This window comes from Dendrobates tinctorius, unplaced genomic scaffold, assembly GCF_039654945.1.
Source record: "Dendrobates tinctorius isolate UK_male_01 unplaced genomic scaffold, ASM3965494v1 ptg000016l, whole genome shotgun sequence".
Taxonomy (NCBI): Eukaryota; Metazoa; Chordata; class Amphibia; order Anura; family Dendrobatidae; genus Dendrobates; species Dendrobates tinctorius.
In genome coordinates this window covers 9,028,240-9,053,075 of record NW_027361684.1, presented here as the reverse complement: position 1 = coordinate 9,053,075, position 24,836 = coordinate 9,028,240, and the positions used below count along the sequence as shown (strand labels likewise).

Below are 24,836 nucleotides of genomic sequence, written 5' to 3'. Positions count from 1 at the left end.
CTACAGAAACCTCTGGAAGAGCATGGCATTGTGAATGTTACACATATACAGCCTTTATTCTACTGAGTTAAACAACTCAGCTTTATCTCATGATGGAAGAACGTTTGGATGGTAAAATATTTTCCTCAAAAAGCAGTTTATTGAAAAAAATCCAATTTAAATAAAAAAAATCTTTTTTTTTTTTTTTTTTAAACATTGATTTTTATCCACCCTTACATCAGAGCTCATGTTCTTTCTGCCAGCGCCATTACAGTCTATGGGCCTGTTGGCACGTACATCCAAATCACGTTTTACTGGAGGTTCAGATGTAAGCTCTGACGGAACCACCAAATGGGTGCCCGAACGCAATGTAAAAGCACCCTAACCTCTATGTAGAAAGAGCAGCAGGTCAATTTTCCCTGTTTGACTCATCTGACACTGCAAAAGTCAATGGTAGTAGGGAACAGCTGGGTCAGGAGTAGAAGAGGGGAATGATTTCTGTAGGGAAAAGAGACTTCCTGTTTGTACATAGAGCAGAGAAAAAGAGAAGAATAAACTGGGTTGAAAGGCAAAATGAGCAATTGTAAGTACACAGTGCTATATCATATGATGATTGCAACATATTAACAAGATGCAAATTTTCACGGGAGGGCTTCTTTAAGTAGGCCACTATCTGCCATGACAACATAATCGGCACTCTATTTCCAACCTCTTTACTTCGTTCAGTAAATGTAACTCACATACAATCAGTAGTTAATTTCATGGCATGCAACCAGAGAAGCTCACCACCATGTTGTTTTATTATTTCTATGTAAATAAAGATTATTAACCCCTTAATGACCGTCAATATGTCTTTTAACTGACCTGATATATAAGAGAATAGCATCCCCATACAGGTGACAATCCAGCAGATGTCGACTGTACATTATAGCTGACAACTTGCTGCATCAGCCAAGATCAGTGTTGTCACCGTCCATATCTGTTTAACCCCTTAGATGCTGCTCTCAATAAAGACTATATCATATAAATGTTTAAAAGAGTATGGCTTCTCCCTCTTTATTCCCATCGGCACCCTGAGATCATGATTGTGTGGTCCTGATGTTTGCAGTGGCAATTCACGAGCAAATAGCGGCCTTAGGGCCCTGTCACAAGTCCCAATTTTTTGACGCAACTGCGATCTTACCAACGAGATCGCTGTGTGTGACAGCGATCAGCGACGACACCCTGCCGGTATCGCTGATCGCTGTAGGAAAGCCCTGGACATTTTTTTGGTCGCTGGTCTCCCACTGGGCAGCACGCATCGCTGCGTGTGACAGGCGGGAGACTAGCGATCGGCTGGTAACTAAGGTAAACGCAGGGTTTCTAAGCACGGCGCTGTGCTTAGAAAACCGATGTGTACCTTAGTTACCAGCGCGCTGATGCAGGGAGCTGGTAACTAAGGTACACATCGGGTTTCTAAGTGACGCACGTCCCTTAGAAACCCGATGTGTAACTTAGTTACCAGCTCCCTGCATCAGCGCGCTGGTAACTAAGTACACAGCGACGCTGGGCGTCGCTGGTGCTGTTCGCCGGTGAAGCTGTCTGACCAGCGATCATGTAGCGACTCACCAGCGATCCTGACACGTTGATATCATTGTCGGGATCGCTGGTGAGTCGCTATGTGTGACGGGGCCCTTAGAGTCTGCCAGCTACACTGACCTGTTCAGAAGTTAGCGACATTTAGGTGGTGAGAATCAACTTTTCATTCCTATCATGTCACTTTGTATTAATTCCTGAAAAGCACCTGAAGGGTTAATAAACTATCTGACAGCAGTTTTCAATATGTCGAGGGGTGCTGTTTTTAAAATGGTATCGCTTTTGGGTGTTCTCCAATATATAGGACCCCTAAAGTCACTTCAAACCTGGAGAGGTCCCTAAAAAATAAATTTTGTAAATTTCCATGAAAAATTACTGCTACATTTTTAAACCTCCTAAAATGCTAAGAAAATAAAATACCATTTTACAAATGGTGCTGATGTAAAGCAAACATGTGGGAAATGTTGTTTATGAATGTTTTGCTGTGGTATGACTGTGTATTAATGGGATAATCGTTCAAAGTTTGAAAATTGCTATTTTTTTTACATTTTTGTTAAATTTCTGATATTTTTTATAAATAAACACAAAAGATATCAACCTTACTTTACCACTATCATAAAGTATAATGTGTCACGAAAAAACATTCTCAAAATCACTTGAATTTATTGAACCGTTCCAGAGTTATTACCACATAAATTGACACTGGTCAGATTTCAAAAATTTGGCCCCGTCACTAAGGGGTTAAATATGTTTAAAGTCCACATTAATTTAAGATCTCTGCCTGCTCTCAGTGAGTGAAAGCTTTTTTACGTGCTCCGTGGTGACCTGTCCTGTTCATGTTTTGCTGACTCAGTTGTGTTGGTTGATTAGTCTGAGCGGTCTCTTGTAATGAGCTGACATGGTTTGGACAGTCTTTTAACCTCTGGGTGTAAACAGAAAAGCTATTTACTGACGGCAAGATCAATATATTGTTTAATTAAAGATTTATTTACAGAAGAATGAAAAATTGTGTTCAAAGTAACAGCGCTGATGACTCGCAGGGATAGGCGATTCAGTCTTTTAGTGTCAAGATGGAAGCACTTTAGGCTAGGGATAAATGACGATGTTCTGTGCGGCAGCGAGTCTCACAATTGTACAACCAAAAATATTTCTGTGACTTACAGTCCCCTGACTGATTCAGAGCTGTTATAATACAACCTAGTCATAGATATGTTGTAATATAATGTGATTTTCATTGATGTCTATAGAAGCTTCTTTCAATGTGGTCTTCATGATTTGCTACACATTATATCCTTAGCTCCATTTCACATGTCTGCATTTCACAAACATGTTAAACTGTCCTTTGTAATGTGCTGCTGTCTCTGCTGAATAAGGCTATATCACATAACCAAAACTGTCAGTGTGACACGTCTGTGACTTGCTCCCTTGCATTTATTTAAGGCCAGTCATCTGGCTGTATAAAAAAAAAAAAAAAAAAGGCCAACTTACAGACCTGATTCATGCAAGTCACAATTGTACTTTCAACATGTTTCACTTTTTTGTGATGGTTGATGGTCACATTAGAATGTGATGTTTCATAGCACCCACAATCTTGAAGTTACACAAATCTTCTGTGATTAATGCCACGTTTCAGAGTAGCAAATAATGAGTGGACATGATTTCCGGAAGAATATTTGTTCCCAAGTTATTGGCCCATATAAACTTCCCAACGAAGGAGCAAAACTCTTGTTCATCATGTGAGCAGATCATTCATGTCAACATAAAAGTCATCTTTAGCAGCAGCATATTGCACATCATAAACAGGCGACGTGCTGCTGATAACATAGGCTGTATGGGGACACAATGATCGCGAATAAATTCCCGTGTGTTTTCATTGGTAAGTGTACACAGACCAGTAAAAGAGCGCCGATCAACGTCGCACTTTAGTGGGTCTAGATCAGCATCTAAATGAACCATTACAGAATTGGATGCTTCCAAATATTGCGATTGCACAGAGCCCTTCTGCTTACTTGTCGCCTACAATATAAGGACAATACCCCATGTGCAGCAATGTAAAGATACAGTTGTCTGGGTTTTTTCAGAACTATTTGCTAGATTTGCAGCTTAACCTGTACGTCCTGATCCCCTGAAGTCAAAATGTTTGTCTCTCTCAGCATTTCTAAAGAATTTACATGCTCATGTCTTTACTAACAAAAGTTTAGAAATGATTGCTCTGGATGTGTAAATCGGAAGGGGTTTTTGTTTTCTTAAAGTCTAAAACAAACAAAAAAAAAAAAATCATATTTACTAACAGATGCCAAAGCTGCCTTTACCTACTAAATCTGCTAATATATTGTGGGGTCACTTGTTTTCTTCCCAAGATGTATCAGTCTCACTAGTGATGCCGATACTACATTACTCCAACCGCACATCGCTAATACTAGTCTATGCTTCCATTGAATCTCTGCGCGCTCTGTATGCTCAGTCACATAGGAATTGTACATTGTTCAGGGGGCTGTTGAGGGATCCAACATTATAGTCCATAACAACAGTGGCCTTCGGACATGAAGAGATCCCACACTTGAAATTTAAAGCCATAATATTTTATTAATGAAGTGCCTCACTGTTTTTTTGTTTTTTTTTTTGGACATATTGAAGTAAGTCTGAGTGATGTGGGGGAAAGAGGGGTCTCGGGACTTAGTTCCCCACAAATCTGCCGACCATTGATAAATTTGAAAAAACACGAACGTTTAGTTATTCTTAAAAACTACTGTAATTGATTTCAGCGGGATAATTTGCCCAAAGTGCATATCACGCATTTTTTTTCCATGTATTTTACTCAATGTTGAAAAAAATCAAAACATCATGCCAATTCTTGGTGGGTTTTTTTTTTTTTTGCATGCAGAATGCACCATACTCTCCCATTGAATTAATTGGGGAAAAAAAGAAACATTTGCCCTCTACACTAACATAACACAATGTGTACAAGTATGTTTAGTAACGGTTGTAGCTGGTATGGCAGCTCATGCCCTACCTGAGAGCAGGGTGCCAACGCTCATTGGGCAGGCAGATCTCTCGGTCATTCAAAAGAGCATTTGGCTCTGCTGAGCTTTCATGTGTTTTCTATGGGTGAAGAGGAGCCAGCTGCTGCTGGACACTTCCGGCAGTGACTGATCTCTGAAAAACCAAAGGGTCGAGCATTGATTTGCCATCTACCCGATGCTTAAGAGTCGGGATGTAGCCATACTCATTAATTGGTCGTCTGGCCTTGCTGAAGTCGGAGATTTGGCAGATCTTGATCCAATGTGATGGAGATCTTTAGATCCCACCTGTGTGATATTGAAGGCCTATCTTACAGAACAGAGTAACCTCAGCACAATTATCTACCAGATTGTTCTGTGTTCTCCCTTCCACCAGGGAGTACATTTCTTTATTTGAAGTATTGTCCCACATCTTCCCTCTGGTTAAATGATGATTGCTGCTCTGACATATCCAATATTTGAGATTGTTCACCTGGAAACTTTCTATGGGGGCTTTCCTTTGTTCTGGTTGCAGTGATCATGGAGAGAGCGTCCAGGATACCTGAGATATTTCAGAACAAGTTCTTGTTCAAATAACAGCTGAGAAGCCAAGCCATGTAATGCCATGTCACCAAGTCAAAAGTGGACAATTTTTGCTCATGTTTTATTCTCGCTGCTCTCTTGAGTTTTCCAATTATTTTTTATTTTTTATTTTTTGCAAAACTGCCTTATGGCTTCAGAGATGTGGGACTTTTTTATTTAGTGCTAATTTTTTTTATGTCTTCCAATGGGGCGTGTCTGTAGTCTGCTCTGAATAATTGCGCTGTGAGTCATACCCTTTTGTATACACCATAAAAATTAGCGCTAAATTAAAATCTCTATCTCTGAAACCGTACGCTGGTTTAAGAAAAAAAAAAATCAACAGAACTTTATGTATGTGATAATGTAACTTTGTTCTTTTTTTCAATTCACAGATCTGAGGAAGCAGGCCAGACAACTGGAAAATGAACTAGATCTCAAATTAGTTTCCTTTAGCAAACTCTGTACAAGCTACTCCCACAGTAACTCAAGAGAGGGAAGACGCGACAGGTATAGGTACTACCTAATTTTTTTTATTAATTTGTTTTTCTGTTCTTTGGGTCAAATTTTCCTATTACTTTTTACATTCACACGTTAAAATTCTAATGGCTAATTCTCATCACAGCTTGTTTTCTGAACGTTTGAAATAACTGCGAGGAAACTACAATAGTAAAACTATTGTCTGAATAGTTGAAGGAAGTTCTTCAAAATATCCCAAGAACTATCTGTGACATAAAATCATAGAATGTTAGAGTTGGAAGGGACCTCAAGGGTCATTGTGTCCAGCCCCCTGCTCAATGCAGGATTCACTAAACCAACTCGGACAGATGTCTGTCCAGCCTCTGAAGACTTCCATTGAAGGAGAAATCACCACCTCTCATGGTAGCTTGCTTCACTCACTGATCACCCTCACTGTCAAAAAGTTTTTTTCTAATATCTTAATCTGTATCTTCTCGCTTTCAGTTTCATTACATTGCTACTCGTGTTTCCATGTGCAAATGAGATTGATGATGATCCTCCCTCCACACTGTGACATCACTTCAAATATTTGTAGACATCTATTAAGTCTCCTCTTAGTCTTTTTTGCAGTCTAAACATTCCCAGATCCTTTAATTGTTCCTCATAGGACATACTTTGCAGTCTGCTCACCATCTTGGTAGCTCTTCTCTGAACGTGCTCCAGTTTGTTGATGTCTTTTTTTTTTTTTTAAATGTGGTGCCAAGAACTGAACACAGTATTCCAGATGAGGCCTGACCAAGGAGGAGTAGAGGGGGATAAATACTTCACATGATCTAGACTCTGTGCTTCTCTTAATACATCCTAGAACTGTTTGCCTTTTTTGCTGCTTCATCATACTGTTGACTTGTGCAGTCTGTGATCTATTAGTATACCCAAGTCTTTTTCACATGTGCTGTTGCTTTATTCTATTCCTCCCATTCTATAGATATCATTTTCGTTTTTATTACCCAGATGTAGAATCTTGCATTTCTGCTTGTTAAATACCATTCTATTAGTCTCTGCCTATTGTTCAAGCTTATATAGATTCTTCTGAATCCTTTCTCTGTCTTCTCTAATGTTAGCTATCCCACCTAGCTTTGCATCATCTGCAAATTTAATTAGTTTACCTTCAATTCCCTTATCTAGATCATTTATAAAAATGTTGGAACAACACTGGGGCCAGGACAGACTTTGGTACCCCACTTGAAACATTTTTCCAATTAGATGTGCAACCATTTATTACCACTATTTGAGTACGATCACTGAGCCAGTTATGAATCCACCTAACTGTAGCCTTGTCAATCCCATATTTGGTCATTCTTTCAATAAGGATAGTATGAGATAGTTTATCAAATGCTTTGCTGAAGTTGAGATATACTTTATCTACCACATTTCCCTGATTCACCCAGTCAGAAATTCCATAATAGAAGGAAATTAGTCTGACACGACTTCTTTGCTAAACCCATGCTGGCTCTGGATAATTACTGTATTTTTATGCAAGTACTTGCATACATGCCTGTAACCTGGCTCTGTCCTCTTTCCTTTTTTGCATGGATGACCCTGACCAATATTACAGGCTCTCTGTTCCGTTTTTTTCTACTTTCGTCTATGGAGAAAGAGCACCATAAAATAATCAAGAAAAGGCCATACATTACATTGTAAGCTGTACTGTATTAAAATACACAGTAATAGGACGCAAACAGCCATATATATGTGCATATATATATATATATATATATATATATATATATCACATACAGTGTATATATAGTAATTTATTTTACTCACTTATTTAGTGCGCGCTGCACGTGAACTGACATCAGGCGATCACGCCTGCGTGTTGTGGAGGCCCCAGATTCTGCCCCGAAGTGTGAACACATCCTAACATACACACTGCGGGGCAGGATCTGGGGCCTCCACAACACGCAGGCGTGACCGCCTGATGTCAGTTCACGGGCAGCGCGCACTGCGCATGCCCGAGAGCTGTTTTCACAGAGCAGGCGTCGGCATAGGAGTCAGAAGGAGGCGAGGCCCAGACAGCAGCACAGGGGCATGATTGACGGCTATGGGAGGCGGGGCCCAGACGGCAGCACAGGGGCATGATTGACGACTATGGGAGGCGGGGCCCAGACGGCAGCACAGGGGCATGATTGACGGCTATGGGAGGCGGGGCCCAGACGGCAGCACAGGGGCATGATTGACGGCTATGGGAGGCGGGGCCCAGACGGCAGCACAGGGGCATGATGAACGGCTATGGGAGGCGGGGCCCAGACTCTGCAGAGACATGATTGACGTCGGGGAGACGGCTGCTTCAGGGGGACACACCATACCTATGGGACTGAATACAGGTATGAGGACCTATTTATAAAAGTTAATATTTCTTCGTTACTGGGGGGTCAGAAACTGAGGTTAAAAACTCCCAGAGGGGGGTGACAGGTTCCCTTTAAATCATAGGGTAATTGATTATAAGACAAGTCGTGATTAATATAATGACCATAATCAATAGTGCAGTCTTAATAAAAAAAAAAAATGAGGATAAAAATTATAGAAGACACTCCTGAAAGATATAAATAAAGATAATTGGAGTGCTGACTTCAAAAATTAACCACTCATAACTGGAGTTTTTTTTTCGGTTTTGCGTTTTCGTTTTTCACTCCCCTCCTTCCCAGAGCCATAACTTTTTTATTTTTCCGTCAATATGGCCATGTGAGGGCTTATTTTTTGTGGGACGAATTGTACTCTGGACCGACACCATTGGTTTTACCATGTCTTGTACTTGAATAGGGGAAAAAAATTCCAGGTGCGATGAAATTGCAAAAAAAGTGCAATGTCACACTTGTTTTTTGTTTGGCTTTTTTTGCTAGGTTCCTTCCATTATGATTCTCCTGGTCATCACGAGTTCATAGACACCAAACTTGTCTAGGTTCCTTTTTATCTAAGTGGTGAAAAAAAATTCCAAACTTTGCTTAAAAAAGAAAAAAAAAAAATTGCGCCATTTTCCAATGCCCGTAGCGTCTCCATTTTCACATTTTTAATTATACCATTTTGGTGCAGATATGATCTATTGATTGCCCGTTATTGCATTTTAATGCAATGTCGTGGCAACCAAAAAAACTTAATTCTGCCGGTTTTATTTTTTTTCCCGCCACGCCGTTTAGCAATCAGGTTAATCCTTTTTTTTGTATTGATTAGTCCGGGCGATTCTGAACACAGCGATACCAAATATGTGTGTTTGTTTTTTTTTTTTTTATTGTTTTATTCTGAATGCGGTGAAAAGGAGATTTGAGCTTTTATTTTTTTTTATATTTTTAAAACTATTTTTCTTTAACTTTTGGCATGCTTCAATAGCCTCCATGGGAGGCTAGAAGCTGCCATAGCCCGTTCGGCTCTGCTACATAGAGGCGATGCTCAGATCGGGCCTTTATTGTGCAGTTGTATACTGGGCAGTCACCCCCTCCAGGAATGGGTAGGTGAAGAGTGGCTGTTGATCTGGTATTTTGCACCTGTGTTGTTAACATCTTACTTTATTGTCTGGCTGCTCCCTGTAGTGCATTTGTTCCAAGATCTGGGCAGGTAAGTGTTGCTGCCTTTTTGTCTGCTGTTTGAATTGAATTTTTGGAGACTTTGAGTCTTCTTTAGTGGCTTTGCTAATTAGCTCAGATCACCTCTATGTAGCAGAATTACTGACTTGCTATGAGTGCTGACCACAGGGTGGCGCCCACAGCACTGCAGCATTAACAACCATAGAGGTCTCAAGGAGACCTCTGGTTGTTATGCCGACACACTGGTGACCTGCGATCACGTGACGCGTTTTACCAGTGAGCGTATTTTCGTCCGGATGGTCGGAATCGCTTGTTAAATGCCACCGTAATAGTTTGACAGCGGCATTTAACTAGTTAATAGCCACGGGCGGAGATCGTGATTCTGCCCCTGGCTATTGCGGGCACATGTCAGCTGTTCAAAACAGCTAACATGTCTCAGCTTTGAGGTGGACTCACCGCCGGAGCCCTCATCAAAGCGGGACATACTAAACCGTCCGATGGCTGTTTAAGCATGATTTTATTGTTACAGTGATAAGTAACATACATAATCTTATACACAAAAATTATTGAGGAAGGAAAAGATAGGATCTACAATAGAAGCCCTGGGAATAAGGGGTTGGGGTAAGAGGCAGTTCCACAAATTACATAAGTATACAGTATATACTCTCCTAATGCAAATGTAGTAATATTGCAACAATCATAAAGTGCTTGTGCTGAGAGGGTCTACCATTAATTATAAACTGATAATGTGGAAAGCAAGGGCATAAAGTAAATGTACTGCCCGTACCTACGTTAAAAGGGTTGCATACACTTACCCATGTTGTAAAGTGCCGGTGCATAGACCACAGAATTCCCAGGGGTCGACTACAGACACACGTTTTGCGTAAGCTTTTTTCCCCATCCCCCCCCCCCTTTTTTTTTTTTTTCCACAAGGCTTCACATTGTGGATCCTGTCTTTTCCTTCCTCAATAATTTTTGTGTATAAGATGTTAATTATCATTGTATCAATCAAATCGTGTTTAATTTTTGAAGTCATCACTCCAATTATCTTTATTTAAACTGCTATTAACCGCAGCTTCTAAGTGGTTAAAATTCTTGGATTAATACTAACTCCACTCCTCATAGTCACTGATGATGTTACCGCTCCAGAGACTTCACCATCATGACATGTATTCTAGATCACACAAACAACTTCACACCCTCGACATACACACGAGAAAGCGGTTACCTTTAGGATGAGGCTCATTTTAGCCTTGAAGATGCAGCAAATTTTTCGATTTGTTTTAATTGTGTGTGGTCTACAAACGCCAAAAATAATGCTTTAAATTAATCTGTCATGTCCCCAAATGTTCCTGCAGATATAGGGTCAGCCCGTGGGTTAATTGTGTTACATTTCTGTCCGGCCACCTTACTGAAAACATGGCTAGTAGAAAATTATGTTTATTTCTCCTGGGAGATTTCAGTCATACAGTAGAGGTGGTGCAGAGCGGCATTGTGAGTGGCATCTGTAAGCATGACCTTGAAATGTGACAGCTCGCTTTTGCACTGATACCTAAGCTGCTGCTGCAATGCCCTGCACATGGGGAAAGTAACATAGCGAATCAGAAGAACTATGCTACATTTCTAATTGGAGGTATTTTCTATTATTATTTATCATTATTATTATTATTATTATTATTATTATTATTCCTACTACATATTGGGATTGGATTTTGGAGATGGGATAACCCCTTTAATCCAACACTTACAACATTTACACTTTCGTATTAAATCTCTTTACATATGTATTATATACAGCTGCCACTACAAGGAGGAAACGTGGTTTGGCTTTTCGTTATTTGCATTCGTTTATTTCTCTTCTCCCGATGTTCATTACTGATCACTATATACATAAAATCAATTCTGACAGTTCAATGTCTGTAAGGCAAATCTGAATGTACTTGCTTCTAATTTTGGAATATTTACTCTAAGCATGGAAGAGTTCCTGGACTTCCACAGGTTATTAACATTTCTTGCATTAACCTCCATTTTAAATGAATCAATCGAAGTCTTATAAATTCCCTATATACACTATGACATCATTTACCGGTTATTTATTTAGCATTATGTATTTTTTTTTTTTTCATTTTGTTTCATTCATGACTATGACTTACTGACAATTTTCACAAAATTCCTGATGCTAGTGCGTTGAAAAATGCTTGTTTATACATTACTGTATGTCTTGACAGCTTTGAAAAGCTTTCCTGGCTTGAGCACACCGAGCCCATAGTATTTAAGCTGGCCTTGAATGGGGAGATATCCTATGCACATTTGTAGGCTTGTCAGTCGAGCAGCTATCTTTTCCAACTCCCCCATACACATGAACCTAAATATGTTTCAATGGCCGACCATTTTTTCCCCTTCATTTTCGGAGGTCAGTCAGGAGGCCCTCATACACATCAGATAGTTTGATAGGAAGAAATGTAAAATAGATACCTTTCCATAGTTAAGGGGCCGATTAATTAAGGCACTCACTGTAGCATGATGCTCCGAATACGTTAAGAGGTGCACGACACTTAATGATTTTGGCACATCTTCTCAAAGGTGTGTTTTGCAGGCTCATTTGTTCAGATTGACAGGTGGGCATAGCTGTGCCACATCCTTCCCTGGCATCTCACCAGCTCTGCTGTGTTGCTGTAAAGGTCAAAAAGTGCCAAAAGTCACAGCATTTTTGCATAAAAATGTTTTACACCAGTTAAAAATCACTCATTGACTAATCACTCCCACAATGTTTTTATGTTGTCTCAGCCTTTCTGAAAATTATTATTAATTTATGGATGAAAATGTTTTTTTTTTTTTTTTTTTTAAATCTACAGTTCTGATACGACTCCACTCCTAAATGGCTCAAGTCAGGATCATATGTTTGAGACCATGGCCGTTGAGATTGAACAGCTCCTGACAAAGGTAACATATAACTTGCCTGTTCTGTACAAGGCAGTGTTCACACTGTTAACTTATCCATTACGCGTTTAGCGATAGCTGTAATCACATGCCAACACACGAAACACTGTGCTCTGTCAAGCATAGGACCGCAGGGACAGAGAGCCTGATTCCAGGGATGTCACTTGCTCAACAGCTTGCTGTAGTTTCAATACAATTAGTGTTTTAACAACAGGAAATTATCACTGCAAAGCCAGTCAGACTAATCTGTGTAGCCCCGCTCCCAAAGTAACCAGTAGCTTCCTGACAATATACAGTGTACACATGAAGCTGCAATCAGGGATGTGGGTGGGGTGTTACAGAGCTCCGCATTCTGAGCACTGCTGCATCTACAGCAGAAAAAACTACACTGAGCAGTCCCGTAAATGGCACATCGCTTGAATCAGGGTCTCTTCCCCTACCTCATACTGCTCTCCGATTAGATTCCCTTTAAAAGTGATTAAGATGGTAGCCTGAGCATAAGGAGATTGTATAAGCTTCAGGACACTGTACAGAAAATCCACTTACCAGTTATTGGGGTTGCTGGATGATTAATAGGGCTATTCCAATGGAGGTTTGGCTATTCTGTCTCAGTGCATATTTATAGGTGGTCAAGTTCAGCAATGTATTCTTGACTTGAGTACTAACATTGCTTCTTAAGTTATAAGCATCTAATTATTTTTGCTAGGAGACTTGCATCACCAGCAAAGGCTAACTCCTTCATGACTGGGCGGGTTTCCATTTTTACGTTTTACCGTTTTACATTTTACTTTTTTCATTTTTCCTTTCTCGCCCTAGGTTTTCTGTCTTTGCCCTATAAGGGCTTGTTTTTTTGTAGGCTGAGTTGTATTCTTGAATGACTCCATGCACTTTAGTATATAATGCACTGGAAAAACAGGAAAAGTTCCTAGTGCGGCAAAATTGTGAAAAAAAGACCTCTCAATTCCGCAGTTGTTCTTCGGGTTATGTTTTTATGGATTTCCCAGTGCAGTAAAAATGACACAACAATAAGATTCTTCAAGTCAAAACAATTATGGCAATTCCAAACTTCTTCTTTATTTATTTATTTTTTTTATTTTAGTAGTCAAAAAAGTTAGGACTTAAAAAAAAAAATGTTCTGAGACCTGTAACTTTTTAATTTTTTATTTTTCTGTCAACTCTTTTTTTTGCGCCGTTTTATTCATAGTATTTTACAGTATATATGATGCTTTGATAGCTTTTTATTACATTTTTTGTAGAGTGAGGCGACAAAAAAATCTGGAATTCTGCAATTTTGATTCTTTCTTTTTACTCTGCGTTTAATTTATGACTTAAAATAGTTTTATATTTTGCTATCTCTATATAATTTATGGACGGGCTTACTGGCAAGTGGGCAATTCAAGTGCCACTGTCAGTAACGGTTAAGACCAGCGATTAGAGCTGGCTCTTGCCACTGCTGTTACAGGCACATGTCTGCTGGGTATGGTCCCACTCCATACTTCACCTGCGACCGTATGACGGATCTTTACGGTATGCGGTTAACGAGGTTAAACTGGACAGCACCTAATGGGTATTTGTGAATTTTATTGTATGTCTGTATAAAGGCACGAACAAACATTCAAACTTCTTTATATTTCCCACATTTTACACTTGTTTATATCTTATATGCGGTTATTAAAACTAAAATACCTTACCTGACTAAAGAAAGGGTAGCATAGCGGCTCAGCACCAGCCTCTGAGCAGGAGGATGTAATGTAATAGTAGATGGAAAGTCCAGGTTGCAGACATGGGGTAGATAAGTTAATTCATGTTTAGTCTATTTGGAGCTGATTTTCTGTTATTAAAAAACTGTTCATGTCTTTTATTAATTCAGCTTACTGGGGTGAATGATAAAATGGCTGAGTATAGCAGTACAGCTGGAGTGACATCGATAAATGCAGCCTTAATGCACACATTGCAGAGACACCGAGATATACTGCAGGTAAGTTACATGAACAAGAGAACGCAGGCAACTACAAATACTATTTTTCTTAAAATTGCACAATTATAAAAACATGGCTGCTTTCTTCCTGCAAAGCTGCCTCACTTGTCCATGGGTTTTAGCTCGTATCTCTTCATTTGTAGTAAATGGACCTAAGCTGCAGTATTACGCAACCTGTGGTCATATGTGTTGCTGCTGGTAGAAGAAAGTAGCCACCTTTCTAATTTTGCACAACCCCCATTAATGTGCGGTGGACTGACCTATACAAAGCTGGGGAAAGTACCGAAAAAGCCAAGTGAAGTATTTCTATACATGACATAAAAGTGCCAATTGTTTTTACAAATGTGACAAAAGATCTGCGGGCATATTGATTGTTACTTTTTCATTTGTTTCTCAGTTACCTGGGTATAGAAATTTAGCGCAAATAGTTAACTTCCGTATCATGTGCTTTTGTACCAATAAATTTAGTCAAAATTTATCTAAAAAGCAGGGCTATCAGGATGTTATAAAGCTGGGGCTACGGCTTTTGTCACAACACACAATGTGTGGCCGCTTTATTTCGCTGCTATATTGCAGTGTAGTACAAGTGAATAGGGTCACATTCTGACCAGCAAGGCGCAAAACATCCAACTGGTTCTGACTTTTTGCAACTTGCTTGTCATGGTACTTTGTGAGATGTAATGCCACTCTATCCACTTGGTGCAATGTAGCAATGGCATCCAGAGATCTTTGGTCGTACAACTTGTGTTGCGGCCACAGTCTTAGGCTTTATTCATGTATTGTTTGCTACTACATTCAGTGGCTCTGTTGGGGCTCATGTCCGGACCTCTGAAAAACTGGATTTATGCGTTTGCGCCGACTAGGCCATTGAGTAAAATAGAGTCTATAGAGTGTATACAGACAGGACAGCATGAGATCACAGCGAATTGTGTCTTTAAGATAAAATATTGCTTAAAATACAGGCAAAGAGATGTGAAAGGTAAAGGAAAGGGGGGTTGTTGGGAGCTGGGTACGCTGCAAATGTTCGAGAATCCATTGCAGCGAAAATAACCTCTGGCAGGTGCCGTACCTGCTGTTACAGCTCGAAGGACTTGGAGAAATAAGTAGTTTTTCAGTACAACCATCCAGGTAAAATCAAATTGCTTTTACTGAAAAAGTTAAAACCGGGTTAAAAAAAAAAAAAAAAGAAACCTCATGGCCTAACGCGTTTCTGTAGTACTGGAACCCCCTTAGTCATAGGATATCACATTGAGGTAATCACAAGATATATACACATGCATTAAACCAATCACAATTGTGTGTATTAATAATTATCACCATCAGGTGTGTTTTTCCAATGCAGTTAACCCCATTAATGCTGTATCTGTGTGCGTTCATATAGGTAATAGCAACATTTCCAAAAGTGCAGAGAAACAAGGCAAAATTTTGCTTGTTCATGCTCTCTTAGTTAAAGGCGGCAAGTGGTACATGCATATTGAATCGTGACACCGGATTCAAATATTTAGAAAAAGGGAAATTGAAGTTCAATAAATGTAAAATAAGTTATTGTAATTCATCCCATTGGGATATTTTGTATCCAGTGTCAGGATCCAGTTCACTACGCATGGCGCCTATTGCTTCTGCCATTGCTTGTCACCCCTGATTGGACAGGTTACTTTTCCAATGCCACAAAAAGGAAAAGTTAGATCACTCTTATGCATGGCTATAAACATGTTTTGCTGCTCCTGAATAGCCCCGACTGTTCCCGATAATATTGGCTGTGTGTTCCGATATCCTTTTCTTGAGTTTTATAGTGGTATAACTTATGTGGCAAACTTTACAAGCTCGACATTTAGTGCAATAGACTATATGATCCGATTGACAATTAATGAATGACTTGATGTAATATTTCTTATTCTGTCTTGAAAAAAAGGATATATATTTTTTTTTTTACGGCATAATTACACACAGTGCATCTTTTCCCACAGCATCTGTAAAACCCTTTCACAGACAACCAAGAAAAGGCAGATCAAGGTTGGGGTGATGGGCTGGGAGACAGCATATTGCCTATTGTACAACCACTTTTGGCTACACATCTGCAGCCCCCTTCAATAATGGTTCATGAGGTATTGTCTTGGTTCACAATAGGGAGATATTTTAAGGATTAGGTTGGGCTTAGGTCAGCGCTCATAGCAAGTGAGCATTTTTGCTACACTGATCTGATCATCGCCTGTGTGTAGCAGAGGCGATTGGACAACTCCAGCTTCTAGTCTCCCATGGAGACTATTCTAGCAAGTGAAAAGTAAAAAAAAAAAAAAAAAAAATTTTAAAATTAAGAAATATATAAAAGTTCAAATCAACACTCATTCGCCTCATCTCTATATATAAAACGGTGTGTGTATCACCAACCAATCACGAAGGATTTTTTATTTCAGCAGAGCTGTTCAAAAGAAGCTGAGATGTGATTAGTTGCTATGAGCAACAGTTTTCCTTGCAACCAATCACTAAGCATCTCTCATTTCACCAGAGCTGGTTAAAAAAAGCTGAGCTGTGATTGGTTGCTATGAGCAAGTTTTCCCACTTGACAACACCTCAGCAGACACTGACATGGTGAGAGAAATCTAGCATCCCTGGGAGCATAAGCTCCCAGCCATTGTCTGCCCCCCAAAAAGGAGCAGAGAGCACATGACAGAAATGAATCCCCCCCTCCCGGTGCCCATATACCCATCACACATCCTCTATCCTATAGGCACATCTTCCCTCTTAAAGGGATCATTGGTATGGAAGTCAGAGCAAATCCATCCAGCGCTTTGGTTTTGACCCCAGGCCTCTCTTAAAGGGGTCATCGGTATGGAAGTTAGGACCGTTCCACTCAGCTCTGTGGTTCTGACCCCAGGGTCTCTTAAAGGGATCATTGCTATGGAAGTGAGGGCAAATCCACTCTGCGCATTGTTACTGACCCCAGGCCTTTCTTAAAGGAATCTCCAGTATGGAAGTCAGGGCAAATCCATCCAGCGCTTTGGTTCTGATCCCAGGCCTCTCTTAAAGGGATCCCGATTATGGAAGTCAGGGCAATTGCCTTCAAATGCTCTGGTACTGACCCCAGTCAGGGCAAATCCACTCAGCGCTCTGGTTCTGATCCCAGGCTTTCTTAAAGGGATCTCTGGTATGGAAGTTAGAGTAAATCCCTCAGCGCTCTGATTCTGACACCAGGGTTCTATTAAAGGGATCATTGGTATGCAAGTCAGGGCAAATCCATTCAGCTCTCTGGTTCTGACCCCAGGCCCCTCTTAAAGGGATCCCCGGTATGGAAGTTACGACCGTTCCACTCAGCGTTCTGGTTCTGACCCCAGGCTGACGGGATGATGTGGGATATTAGGGGTAGTAGTCTGGTGGCTCTGGCTGACGGGATGTTGTGGGATATTAGTGGTAGTAGTCCGGTGGCTCTGGCTGATGGGATGATGTGGGATATTAGGGGTAGTAGTCTGGTGGCTCTGGCTGACGGGATGTTGTGGGATATTAGTGGTAGTAGTCTGGTGGCTCTTGCTGATGGGATGATGTGGGATATGAGGAGTAGTAGTCCGGCGGCTGTGACGGGATGATGTGATGTGGGATATTAGGGGTAGTAGTCCGGTAGCTCTGGCTGATGGGATGATGTGGGATATTATAGTATATGGGGCTATGCGGAGTGGGCGGGGCTATACACAGCTATATATATATATATATATATATATATATATATATATATATATATATATATATATATATATATATATATATATATATATATATATATTCATTATAATTTGTTATAACTAACCGTAGTTAGTTACTATGCCTGGGCAGCGCCGGCTCTTCAGCTAGTTCAAAATAAAACAAAAAAATTTAAGAATATGCATATTTGGTATCGGTACGTTCAGAATCGCCCAAATGGTAAACGACATAGCAGAAAGAAAAAAGTCAAAACGCCAGACTTACGGTTTTTTGGTCGCTGCAACATTGCATTAAAAGGCAATAACGGGCGTTCAAAAGATCGTATACACCCCAAAATGGTATCATTAACCCCTTAATGACCGGCGCTTTTTTCGGTTTTGCGTCTTCGTTTTTCGCTCCCCTTCTTCCCAGAGCCATAACTTTTTTATTTTTTCGTCAATATGGCCATGTGAGGGCTTATTTTTTTGCGGGACGAGTTGTACTTTTGGACGACATCATTAGTTTTAGCATGTCGTGTACTCGAAAACGGGAAAAAAATTCCAAGTGGGGTGAAATTGCAAGAAAAAAAGTGCAATCCCACACTTGTTTTTTGTTTGGCTTTTTTACTATGTTCACTAAATGCTAAAACTGACCTGCCATTATAATTCTCCAGGTCATTACGAGTTCATAGACACAAACATGTTTAGGTTCTTTTTTACCTAAGAGGTGAAAAAAAATTCCAAAGTTTGCTAAAAAAAAATAAAAAAAATTGTGCCATTTTCCGATACCCGTAGTGTCTCCATTTTTCGTGATCTGGGGTTGGGTGAGGGCTTATTTTTTGCGTACCGAGCTAGCGTTTTTAAGGATACCATTTATGTGCAGATACGACAAGATGTGGACCTGGATGGAGACATTACTACAATAAGGGACATGGCGACATTACTACAATAAGGGAGTAGGATGGGGGTCATTACTACAAGATTGAGACCGGGATAGAGACATTACTTCCAGATGGGGACAGGGCTGGAGACATTACTACAAGATGGGGACCGGGGGGAAGACAATACTACAAAATGGGACCAGGATGGGGACAGTACTACAATAAGGAAGTAGGTTGGGGGGCATTACTATAAGATGGGTACTGGGATGGAGACATTACTAAAAGATGGGGACCGGGATGGAGACATTACTACAAAATGGAGAACAGGCTGGGGGGGCTAGAATTACTACGTGGGGCTAATTGTTAAACAATATAACTGTATGGGACCAACTGGAGGACGAAAAAAGGGAAAACATTTCTTATAAATTAAAAATTCAGAATAAAAATATTATGCCACTAAAAATTGTTTTATGTAAAAACTGAATTAGAAATTAAAACTTGTGCCACATGTGGTAAACACCAAAAATGGTACAAAAAGGCATGTAGAACAAAAATAGTATCGCTGAAAACATCATGTTGTCCAGAGAAGAACTCTGCCTGTTATATTCAAAATTTTACTATGTGAGGCCCGTTTTCCCGGCCGCGTTTCAGACCCCTGGATAAGATTGAGATCCACCAAAAAAAGCCACATTTTGTAAAGACGCATTTCTTGAACCTGTCTAAAACATGGTGCAAATTCTAAAGCCACTAAAAAGGAGCGAGAGAGAGAAAAAACAACAAAAAAAAAAATTTTTTACCGTCCGCCAGAAATGGTTTCGGGGTTAAATTTCCGGCTGAGATCATTCCTCCGGACATGCGCAGTACAAAAATGCGGATCCTTCACCCAAAAAAAGTTACAAGCTCCGTCCAGGCATTTCTGCGGACGCAAAAAAATTGGCGGATCCGCAAAAAAAACGGATCCGACGGATGGCCATCCGTCAAGATCCGCAAGTAATGCAACTCAATGGGAAAAAAACGGATCCGACAAACAAAATAGCGGATCCATTTTTTTAGGAAAACGGCGGATCTTGACTGATGGAAAAAACTGAAGTGTGAAACAGGCCTAAGGAGAAAGTTGGACACACTGCTGTGACTGCGATTAAAAATGTTGTTGTGTCTACTGTCTAGTGTTAAGAGCGTGTCATTTTTGATTCCTAACTTTTATGTCCTGTGTCCTAGACCTCGCTAAGGATCCATTTAGAAGAACTGCCGGGCCGCACTAAGCATAATTTAGTAGGCTATATTTACACAGCCAGGCCACTTAAAAAGCATAATCATTTTCCCGATGAGTGATCGGTGTTTCTCAGGTGATCGGGTGATTTGACAACCTGTTTACACTGCAAGAGTATTGTTAAACGGCCACTCCTAGGAAAATTCGTTTTACTATGATCTTTCAGTGTAAATTCTCCTTCATGCCCAGCCTTGATCTAGATATTATCTAGATGTAAAAAGGAGCTGTGATAAGTGTTCATACCTGAATACTGTTTTGTAGTTTACATACAGAGATAATCTTCATAAATAATGCAGAAACCCTGTAAATGTACTATATTACCCCACCCTCCAGCATTACATATCCTGACAAGGTTTTGGTGATTTCAGTGTGGGATCCCCACAATCAAAATGAAGGACTGCAGTGCTAATGGATCAGCTTATCCCCTTTGCATATTTTTCCTACTCGGGAGCTTTCCTAACTCTGCCTTAATCTGATAAGTCTAGGTCTGACAATCCATTTCCTTGCAGAGCACCCAAATGCGTAAGGCACTGTGCAGGAAATAAGGTAAAAAATCCAGCTTTCCCATCATTCTACAGGTCTCGGCAGTCAGCCCCCCCATAGTTCTGTAAGTTTAATGGTATCATCATATACTTTGGTGTGAAAGTCCCTTTAAGCGCCATTTTTTATCCTGTTGTTTTTCATTGGGTTTCCATTACTCCAGGGAGTATCAGTTTTGAAGTATCTGATACCTCTCCTGCGTGGAAAGCAAAAAGTAGAAGAAACAAATGAAAAATGTTTAATGTGTCTGTTTCTAGCAAAATACTTGGCTTCCTAGTTCTGATTTCTTCCTTATTACATATTAATCTGCGTGCTTGTAACAAATAATGTAGCCCAGTTATTAATAGATGAGATTGTTGTTTTACAGGATTACACACATGAATTCCACAAAACAAAAGCTAATTTCCAGGCAATTCGAGAAAGAGAAGACCTCCTGGGATCAGTGCGGAAGGATATTGAGTAAGTCACAAATGATGTTAGGGCGTCGGAGCCGATGGCTTGAGTGGTCAGTGCTGAGTGCTGCTTTCTTGGCAGATTTATAACTTTGATATTACAGCACATTCCTGCTTTCCTTTTGTTATTTCAGTGCTGCTTTCTACACAGCGATCTGCATCTCAAAGAAGTCTCTGTAGTTTATGGTGGTATTATTTTTACACCGTATGTCATAATTTAAGAGGGAATCCAGTATCTGCAATTACTCCATCTGCATTTAGAGGAATTGTAGATTTAGTTGTGATGGCAGATTATAAGCTTGTATTGAAAATACAGGAAAATAATAAATGAAGCATAAGTCATAGGAGGCCTAACATCTCCATGTACTGAAGTCTCGGTGCACAATTTCATTTCATGGGGTTAGTTATCCAAATGCAGTGAACCCTCTAATAACACAGATATTCACTAGGTCCATCTTTTTGAATCGGACCACTCACCAATTTCACAGCAATATTGGATATTCATCTGAAAAAGATTTCAATGTATATGTAAGTACACTAGTTTGGTACCGGGTGGATGAAAATTTTCATTTCATTAAGGAATTTTCCTTGTTCTCTTCTTGCACTTAGGAAAACCCATAGCATTTTAATGGATGTGAGGTTAAAAAAAATCTTTTGAAAGGGTTTCTCATCTTCTCTCTCCAGGAGTAATTTGCTTCTCTGCCTCCCGGCTTCCTGGTTGCCAGGGGGCAGTCCGCTCCTGACTGACAATTTGGAACAAAAGTTTGGAAAAATTGACAATCCACACTGTGTGCTCTCCTATGCTGCAATAAGAGTCAGCCCTGCCTCTGCAGCATCGATGGAGCACAAGGCCATTGAAGCTGGCAGGATCCAGCCAGCTTCAGAGCAGCTCTAGCAGAAGCTATGGAAAGAGCGTGTAAGTGCTACGTTCCTTGCCTATGAGACTGGCTACTTCTGAGAGATTGGAGCAGTGGTTGGTAACCTGGGCAATGAGCAGTAAACTATACTATTAAAACTCCTTTTTTGAATGAAGAATATTTTTAAAGAAGCTCTCCAATCAAAATATTTATTCTTTTAAACACCGACGATGCACCTTTTAAGGGACCTTATTCCTCAGTGCCACTTTTTAACGGTGCCGAGGAATAAGTGGATAGGGCCCTTAGCGGGCACAATTCACACGGGTGGCAGCAGTACATGACAACTGAAACTCTACGGTATCGGCCCATGCCAATTTTGTTACAGATCGGTGATGTTTAACCCCTTAAATACCGTTGTCAATTGTGACAGTGTTATCTAAGTGGTTAAAAGACCACCTTTGGCAGGATTGACCCCCTCACGAGTTTAGTCGTGGCTGCCAGTCGTTGCCGTGGTACCCTGAGAGGTCCTCTGATGACCCCAGGTATGGTGGCCTGTAATATATGCTATAAGCAGGGTCTTACAGACACAAACATTGAGTCAGTGACAGGTCTCATGCACTTCAGTGCACGAGTACTGCAATGAATGAGACCAGCGATCAAAGCATAAAATATACATGTCCCACAGTGGGGCTAAGTGACAAAGTAAATTAAAATATGTACAAAAAAAAAACACATGAAAAAAGCTCACACAAATCACGAAAAGCTGGTTTCGTAAAATAGAAATGAACCAAAAGAAAAATGCACATAATTGGTATCGACACATCTGAAATTACCAGATCTACAAAACTGGAACGTTATTGATCCCTTACGGCAAATACTGTAAAAAAAAAAAAAAAAATAATGAAAGGTCACTTTCATCATTCTGACTGACAGAATTCAATAAAAATCAATCAAAAAGTCATATGTAAAGAAAAAAAATGTTACAGATGAAAATGCCACTCAAAAAAGCCCTAATACATACCTCCCAACTTTTGAAAAAGGGAAAGAGGGACACGTGCAGCACGTCGCAGCAAATTTTAGGCCCCGCCCCGACGACACCCATTTCACATATAGTCACACCCATATCCACGCCTCGCTGATCACACTGACTGGTACTGAGGGCACAGTGGCTGGAACTGAGGGCACAGTGGCTGGTACTGTGGAAAGGAAAGAACAGAGAGAAAGAGGGGAAAGAAAGAAAGAAAACAGAGCAAAAGAAAGAACAGAGAGAGAGAGAAAGGGATGAGAAAGAAAGAACATAGAGAAAGAAAGAGGGGAAAGAAAGAACAGAGAGAAAGGAAGAAGAGCGAGAAAGAAAGAGAACAGTGAGCGAAAGAAAGAACAGAGAAAGAGGGGAAAGAAAAAAAAGAACTAAAGAAAGATTAGAGAGGGAAAGAAAGAACAGAGAGATGAAGAAAGAATGATTCTATAAAGATACTGTAGCAGCCCGGCTCCCATTGAGGGTGCCCACCTGAGCCTCCCGGTGCAGGACATATCATGATCCGCTCACATGGCCGGCATTCCCGATTCCAAGGCGGTCCCGCTGTCTGCGCTGTCGGAGGAGGACACGGTGATGGATCAGAAGCATTCCCTGAAGTGCCTCCATGGTTCCATAACAATCTCCTCCCGAAATTACCTTATTTCCGATCCGCTTCCAGCACATCACTTCTGATGGAACGTCACGTGCGAGTTTTATTAAAGTGCTCCTCGGGGCTCCGCCGTGTGCTCCTGTGTCCATGGGAAAAATAAGCTCCCAGCCGGGACAGCGGGGCAGACTATCAAAATCGCACGGCTGCACACACTGTTCCGCTCTGTATGCCTCGTCCAAACACGGCTCCGCTCTGTACACCTCGCACACACGGCTCCACTCCATAAACCTCGTACACACACGGCTCTGCTCCGCTCCGTACACACACTGCTCATCTCCGTACACTGCATACACACAGGGCTCCATTCCGTACACCTCGTACACGCTCGGCTCCATACACCTTGTACACACGTGACTCTGCTCCGTACACCTCGTGCACACGTGGCTCTGCTCCGTACACCTCGTGCACACGTGGCTCTGCTCCGTACACCTCGTGCACACGTGGCTCTGCTCCGTACACCTCGTGCACACGTGGCTCTGCTCCGTACACCTCGTGCACACGTGGCTCTGCTCCGTACACCTCGTGCACACGTGGCTCTGCTCCGTACACCTCGTGCACACGTGGCTCTGCTCCGTACACCCCGTGCACACGTGGCTCTGCTCCGTACACACGTGGCTCTGCTCCGTACACCTCGTAAACCCCTCCTGACTTCACAGCAGAGTCCTGCATACACTGAGGCCCCTGATCATGTGACTCTTGACTCCGGTGACCTCATCACAGGTCCTGTGCACATAGAACAGCTTAGCGACCTCATTGCTGGGATTTATTAGCAGTGAGGGGCTGCGGTGGGTCTCTCTGGGAGGGCGAGGAATGGATGGGGTGGGTGCATGGGGGGGCGGCTTATCAGTGCAGTGCCGGAAAAGTAAACTCGCAGCCGGGACAGCGGGGCAGACTGTCAAAATCAGGACTGTCCCGCTGGATCTGGGGCGGTTGGGAGGTATGCTAATATGACTCATTCTGCAAAAAAATAAAGTTGCAGCTCTCAAAATATTACAATGCACAAATACATTAATTTTCGCAAAAATTTTTTTTTTGTCTGTAAAAGTAACAAAGCATAAAAAAGATACAAATATGGTATCGCTGTAATCGCACTGACCAGGTGAACAAATCTGTCTTATTGCTTTTACCTCACAGTGAATGGTGCAAAAATTAAAAACAATCACTGAATTGCTGATTTTTGTTCATTCTGTGTCTGAAAAATCTGTTTAAAAAGCAATCAAAAAGTTGTGCCCCAAAATGGTTTAAAAAAAATCTCCCAACTCGTCGCATTTTTAATAAAAAAAATTTTTTACTGTGTGATAGCAGCAAACCATAAAAACCTGATATAAATCTGGTATCGCTGTAACCGCGCAGACTTGAAGAATAAAGCAGTCTTCTCATTTATACC

At 40.9% G+C, this 24,836-nt stretch overlaps 1 protein-coding gene across 4 annotated transcripts in view; it reads left to right on the top strand.

The window, feature by feature from the left end:
• The window catches only part of GOSR1 (golgi SNAP receptor complex member 1), a 131,050-nt gene that overhangs the window by 4,862 nt on the left and 101,352 nt on the right, over positions 1-24,836 (top strand). For 2 of the 4 annotated variants that reach the window (XM_073565415.1, XM_073565412.1), the window contains exons 2-5: positions 5,528-5,648; positions 12,028-12,115; positions 13,983-14,090; positions 20,820-20,911. In XM_073565415.1, coding sequence (XP_073421516.1) covers positions 5,528-5,648; positions 12,028-12,115; positions 13,983-14,090; positions 20,820-20,911 — 409 coding nt within the window. The remainder of the gene's footprint in view (positions 1-5,527; positions 5,649-12,027; positions 12,116-13,982; positions 14,091-20,819; positions 20,912-24,836) is intronic. The other 2 variants (XM_073565417.1, XM_073565413.1) reach the window with 1 other exon arrangement.